General features: G+C 44.7%; 1 protein-coding gene across 1 annotated transcript; it reads right to left on the reverse strand.

Moving 5' to 3' along the window:
* LOC132837302 (Fc receptor-like A) lies at positions 1–5,061 on the reverse strand. Its single transcript, XM_060856973.1, has 4 exons — positions 4,812–5,061; positions 2,754–3,035; positions 377–649; positions 1–56 (listed from the first exon to the last, which is right to left on the reverse strand). The coding sequence occupies exons 1-4, from the start codon at positions 5,059–5,061 to the stop codon at positions 1–3; spliced, it is 861 nt and encodes a 286-aa protein (XP_060712956.1).
* Between the last annotated feature and the right edge of the window lie 2,164 nt (positions 5,062–7,225).

Raw genomic sequence — 7,225 nt, forward strand, 5'->3', positions numbered from 1 at the left:
TCAGAGCCAGAACATTGAAAGTAGTTCAAACATGAGGCGGATAGAATTCTTAGAGCCTAAAGGAAGAGAGCAAGAGGACAGGGGACTGAATTGGACCATCAGCCACAATCCTAGTGAGTGGGCACGTCAAACCGGAAGGACCAAACTGCCTATTGCCATTTACATGTTTCCATAATTTTCTGGGTAGTGAATTCCACAGACTCCTCACTCTCTGTGTGAAGACATTTCTCCCCATCTCAATTCTAAATGCCAATACTCTGTGTTGCTTCTCTCTCGCTCTCCAATATATGTCTGTGAGATGTGGGGAGTGATGATAAATTGGCTCTATTCTGAGTCTTTAACAGTTAATAAACGGACAATGATAAATGATACTTACGCTTGATGGATAAATAAAGCTGATTACTGCGTTTCCACACCTTCCCGTTTGTGACTTCACAATGGTAGGTACCCGAGTCTGTCGGACGAGCTGACTCAGAGATGTAATCACTGTGGTCAGATGGAGCCTGGAGAAGGATCCCATTTCTGTAAAAGCTGTACTGCAAGGAAGCTTGGGAGGGATTCGCTTCAACCCAGCACACCAGTTTGACCCGTTGGCCATCAAACAGCTGTCCCTCAGGACGCATGATCAACACAGGCACAGCGAACGCCTCTAAAAAGCAGAAGGACATGTTTGTGTTTGAGCCTGTAGAGTGTCTGGGCTTGGTTACGCTCAGTGATCAGAACGAGAGGGGAAAAAAAATATGCCGAGGAGGGGCCAGTGCAGGAGATTCCTAACAATCCTTCAAGGCCAATCAAGGCTGTTAGCATCATGTCAGCTCCAGGTCAGATTTTGTGACAATCGAGATTGCATTTGGAATGAATAAATAAAACCACAGCGAGAATATTGTACCCGGTTCTGGAATCCACATTCTAGGACGGACAGGACAGCAATAGGAGAGGGTGCAGGTCAGTAGTGGGAAAGTTGCTGCAGAAGGTACTGTGGGATCGGATCTATTTATATTTAGAAAACAATGGGGTAATCAGTCATAGCCAGCACGGTTTTGTGCAGGGGAGATCGTGCCTTATCAACTTAATAGAATTCTTGGAGGAAGTGACCAAGTTGATAGATGAAGGAAAGGCTGGTGATGTCACATGCATGGACTTTAATAGGGCATTTGATAAGGTTCCCCATTGTAGACTAATGGAGAAAGTGAAGCCACATGGTGTGCAGTGTTCTAGCTAGGTGGGTAAAGAACTGGTTGAGCAATAGGAGACAGAGAGTAGTAGTTGAAGGGGGTGTCTCGAAAGGGAGAAATGTGACCAGTGGTGCTCCACAGGGGTCAGAGTTGGGGCTACTGTTGTTTGTAATATACATAAATGATCTGGAAGAGGGACTGTTGGTTTGATCAGCAAGTTTGCAGATGACACAAAGATTGGTGGAGTAGCAGAAAGCATAAGAGACCGTCAGAGAATACAGCAGGCTATAGATAGACTGGAGAGTTGGGAGGAAAAGTGGCAGATGGTTTTCAATCCAGACAAATGTCAGGTGATGCAAGACTAATTCGAGAGCGAATTATACAATGAACGGAAGACTCTTGGGAAAACTTGATGGGCTGACAGATCTGGGGGTGCAGGTCCATTGTACCCTGAAGGTTGCTGCAAAGGTGGATCGAGTGATCAAGAAGGCATATAGTATGCCTGCCTTCAGCGGACAGGGTATTGAGTATAAGAGCTGGCAAGTCATTCTAAAATTGTACAAAACATTGGTTCGGCAGCATTTAGAGTACTGTGTACAGTTCTGGTCGCCATATTACCGTCTGGTCGCTTTGAAGAGAGCGTAGCGAAGGTTTACGGGGATATTGCCTAGTATGGAAGCTGCTAGTTATGAAGAAAGATTGAGTTGGTTAGGTTTATTTTCATTAGAAAAAAAGGAGATTGAGGGGAGACCTGATTGAGGTTTACAAAATCATGAAGGGTATGGACAGGATAGATAGCAATAAACTTTTTCCTAGGGTGAAGGATTCAATAATGAGAGGTCATGCTTTCAAGGTGAGAGGTGGAAAGTTTAAGGGGATACACGCGGGTGCACACACATACTTCACACTGAGGGTGGTGGGCGTTTGGAACTTGTTGCCAGCAGAGGTGGTAGGGGCAGGCACTGTAGATTAATTTAAGATGCGTGAGTAGGTGGGGAGCAGAGGGATACAGATGCTTAGGGATTGACCGACAGGTTTAGACAGTATGTTTGGATCGGCTCAGGGCCGAAGGGCCTGTTCCTGGGCTGTAAGTTATCTTTTTTCTTTGTTCTTTGTTTTATTTACCGAGACGTTTCCTTGGAGCTGTAGATTTTCAGTGATGAAGAGAGATTGGATAGGCTGCGATTGCTTTCCTTCCAGCCGAGGAGATTGAGACGAGGGTGAAGGTGACGATGGAGATGTATAAAATGATGAGGAGCGTAGACAGGATAGATAGGAGGAACCCTTTCCCAATTGGTGGAGAGAGGGGGACATCGATTGAAGGTCAGAGGCAGAAGGTGTGGAAGGGATGAGAGGAAACACATTTTCACTCAGATAATCTGGAACTCACTGCTTGTAAGGGTAGGAGCGGCAGAAACCCCTAACAAATTGAAGAGTGTTTAGATGTGCACTCTCGAGGCCAAGGTGATGGTGCCACGTGCTGGGGAAAATAGGGATTAGAGAATAGTGAGTGACTGTTTCTGACTCGATGGGTCGAAAGGCCTTTAATTTGCGCTAGTGATAATGACAGGTAGTTACGTTTAATAGAAATGTGAATGCTGTTGCTCCTCTTCCTCAGACTGTAAACTGTGTTGATCGCTTCACAGGCGTAATTCCCGGCAACGTTTGCAGCCGCCGCATTGATCGTGTACATGCTGCCATGACCAGGCACGGCCTCTAGGGCGGCGCTGTCTCTGTAAAATGAGTAGTGAAGGTGGACGGAGGGCCTTGCCGCCCGGACAGTGCACGTCAGCGTGACCGGGAGGCCCTCGAATACTTCAGCCGTCGGTTCCACCCTCAGCACGGGCTTGGCGAAGCGTTCTGGAATGTAACACACAATCAAAGCTCATCGATCAACTGTTATCATCACAGAGCGAAAGGCACAACGGTGAATGAAGAATGCGAGAATTTACAAACAAAGGACTGGGGAGAGGGAGAAACTTTATCTTTCTCTTGCTTTCCAAATCTAAAATTCCATTGTGATGGCACTACAGTCATAGAATCATACAGCACAGAAACAGAGACTTTGGCCCAACTCGTCCACTGATTTAGTCTTATTTTTCTGTATTTGACCCATATTCGTCTAAACTTTTGCCATTCACATATCCATCCAAACACCTTTTTTAGATTAGATTGCTCACAGTGTGGAAACAGGCCCTTCAGCCCAACAAGCCCACACCGACCCTCCGAATTGCAACCCACCCAGATCTATTCCCCTACATTTACTCCTTCACCTAACACTAAGGGCAATTTAGCCTGGCCAATTCACCTAACCTGTACATTTTTGGACTGTGGGTGGAAACGGGGAGAAAGGGTCTAATGTGAGAGGGGAATGATTTAAAAGGGTTCTGAAAAGTAACATTTTAAGACAGAAGGTAGCGTGAGTATGGAAAGAGCTGCCAGAGAAAGTGGTAGACACGGATAGAATTACAATATTAAAAGAAAAGGACAGGTATATGACTGGACGGATTTGGACCCAATGCAAATGAGACTCACTTCAGCTCAGGAATCCTGGTTGGCAGGGATGAGTTGGGCGGAAAGGCTTGTTGCCGTGTTGCATGATTCCATGACTCTATTTGGCAAAGATATATTCAGACCATTGACATGATCGATCTCAACATATTAAAACTTGTCCAGATTTCACCAGAGACGTAAGTTTGTCTTAAGAGGAGCGATTGAGCAGGTCAGAGTTTAAGGCTGAGACGTTATTTGGTGGCTAGCTCAGTCGGCTGGATGGCTGATCTAAGTTGCAGATGGTGCCCATGGTGTGGGTTCTATTCCAACACCAGCTGAGGTGACCACGGAGGATTCTACATCTCTGCTGCTCCCCTCACCTAAGGCGTGATAACCCTCAGATTCGAGCACCACCTATTCCCCCCTCTCGCCAATGAAAGAGTTGGACCATGGTGACTTTACTCATGCGATATTAAAGGTAGATGGACAGACGATGTTTCCTGATATCGGACAATCTGGAACAAGAGGTCACTGTTTTAAGAGAATGGGCTGGGACAGATTCAAAATAGAAATAAAGAGGAATGGCTTCTTCTCAAAGGCAGGTGAGCGGGCTGGGTGGTGACAAATGAACAGCAACTGAGCTCGGGTTATTTCCTTTGGAGCAGACAAAGCTGAGGGGTGGTGGTGGTGGCTGGGGAGGGGAGGGAGGGGAGGGGAGGGGGGGGAGGTGACCTGACAGAGTCATGCAGGATTATGGACAGGGTGGATAGGAAGCAGCTGTACCCCTTAGTTGAAGAGTCAGTAACAAGGAAGGCATCTGTTTCAAGTGAAAGGCAGGAGGTTTAAGGGGGATTTGAGGATTGTTTCACCCAGAGGGAAGTGAGAGTCTGGAATGCACTGCCTGGAAAGGCAGTTGAGGCAAGAAGCCACACAATCTTCAAAACATAAATGGATGAGCACTTGAAGGATCATAACGTTCAAGACAATACGGAAAAGTGAGTTGGTGTACCTTTGGCAGCACAGACATGCTAGACCAAACGGCCACTTCTATACTGAATAATTCAGAATGCCTCCTGTGTTTACATTAGCAAGTGAGACAAATATGCATCATGTCCACCACAGATTGCAAAGTCAAGTACGTACCTCGTACCAGAACGTTAACATTTCGTGATTCAGACCCACCAATTTTACAACTGTACCGTCCACTGTCTTCGGTGCCGTTTACTTTAATGCTATACGATGATCCACGTCCTGTGAACCGCATTGAATGGATCTTCTTGCCATTTCGATAAAAGCTAACGTCCTTGTTCCACCTACGATTGCTTTTGTACCGACAATTCAGTTTTAAGGTTTCTCCTTCCAAAGGTGAAACTGGGTCAACTTGGAAAGCCATATTTCTATCTAAATCAAAAATAAAGTTGCATCATTACAGCTCACCGTACGCATTCGTTACATTTGAAACTGCTCCTGAAGCTTTCAGAATCACTAATAATTTGCTGCCCGAGTACATTTTCAAGTAGCGGCCAGCCAATCTCCAATATTTTATACAAATGTCCAGACAACTACTGTCAGTTTGTTTTCAACCCTGGTGTGTTAAGTACAGTTTTGGATCCCTGACCTGAGGAGAGGTCACAAGACCATGAGAAACAGGAACAGGAGTATGCCATTTGACTATAAAGTCCCCCGCCCACCGCCTTCAATGTAATTAGACTCCAAGACCATAAGTCATATGAACAGAATTAGGTCATTCATCCTATTGAATCTGCTCCTCTACTCAATGAGATGATGGCTTATCTGATCATTGTCAACTCCACTTTCCTGCCTTTTGTCCCATAAACCTCGATTCTGCTACCTGATTAAAAAAAAACTCTCTATTTTAGCCTCAAATATACTAAATGAACCAGCTTTGACAGCCTTCCGAAATAAGGAATACCAAACCTTCACTCCCCTCGGACAGAAGAAATTCCTCTTCATCTCCATCTTCAATGGGTGATTCCAACCCCACCCACTACAACCAGGCCCGCCTCTGTCTAGCCCTTATTCTGAGATGATGTCCCTCTGGTCCATGAATCACCCACACAAGAGGAAACAACTTCTTTCCAAATCTTCCCCCTCAAGTACCTCTAACAATCCTCAAAAAGATGGCCTCCCATTCTACTAAACTCCAATGAGTACAGGTCCAAATTATTCTACCTCTCCTCGTGAGAAATTACTAACTCGCAAATCAGGTACCAAAACTTACTGAATGAAAATTAAGATTCAGCATTAAATCATGTTATAATATGTGTATTTGGTTGAAACTTGATTTGGAGGTCAGGAAAAGGTCAGTTTTCGTCGCTGCACTACCAGAAGGATGTGGAGACTTTAGAGAGGGTATTGAACTGGTTTACCAAGATAGTGCCTGATTCGGAGGGTATTAACCAAGAGGAGACATTGTACAAATTCAGTTTGTTCTTGCTTGAATGTCAGAAGGAAAAGGATGACCTGATTGAAGTTTGTAAAATCATGAGCTGTATGGATATAAAGGATAGTCATAGGTTTTTTTCCCCCCAGGGTAGGAATGTCAATTACTCAGGGATACAGGTTTAAGGGGAAAAAAAGGAGATTTTAATAAGATGTAAGGAGAACCTTTTTGTTCTCGAGAGGGTGGTAAGTTGGTGGAATTCACTGCCAGAGGAGGTGGTGCAAGCCGATACAATAGCAACGTTTAAGAGGCATTTTACAGAAAGATGTCCAGGCAGGAATTAGAGCGACATGGACAGCCTCGAGGGAAAAGGGTTTCAGTTTACATAGGCATCATGTTTCAGCACAGTCTTGCTGGACTGAAAGGCCTGTTCCTGTACTGTACTTTTCTTTGAATACTGTGTATTCCACTTCCATGAAAAATTTTCGATGTAAACGAAAGTCAAAGTTCACTTACCTGTGACGACAACTTCAACAGTTTCACTCTTTTGCCATGAGTTTTATATCACGCAGTGATAAGACCCGCCATTTTCATTGTTCGCGAGTACTTTATAAATATTACCCCATATATTAATGAAAACCTGTCCATTTTTGTATCAGTAAACATATTATCTTTTTTTCTGTCCCACATTGCAATTTCAAAGCTACTGTTGTTGTGGTTCTGTTTGCCGAGTTGGGAATTTGTGTTGCAGACGTTTCATCCCCTTTCTAGGTGACATCCTTAGTGCTTCTGAGGCTCCTGTGAAGCGCTCCTATGATGTTTCTGCGGCATTTATAGTGATTATATCATCACAACATCACTATACATGCCGGAGGAAACATCACAGAAGCGCTTCACAGGAGGCTCCCAAGCACTGAGGATGTCACCTAGAAAGGGGACGAAACGTCTGCAACACAAATTCCTAGCTCGGCGAACAGAACCACAACAACGAGCACCCAAGCTACAAATCTTCTCCAAAACTTTAAAGTCTATCCTTTTACAAATTCACTTGTGGCTTTATACGTTATGTAGGGGCCTTCCAAAAGCTAAAGAGAGAGAGTGAGTAGCATAAACTAACTTACTTCCTGACGTAGCCAAGGCCTCTCCACTATCA

Source organism: Hemiscyllium ocellatum, chromosome 49 (genome assembly GCF_020745735.1).
Source record: "Hemiscyllium ocellatum isolate sHemOce1 chromosome 49, sHemOce1.pat.X.cur, whole genome shotgun sequence".
NCBI classification, from domain to species: Eukaryota; Metazoa; Chordata; class Chondrichthyes; order Orectolobiformes; family Hemiscylliidae; genus Hemiscyllium; species Hemiscyllium ocellatum.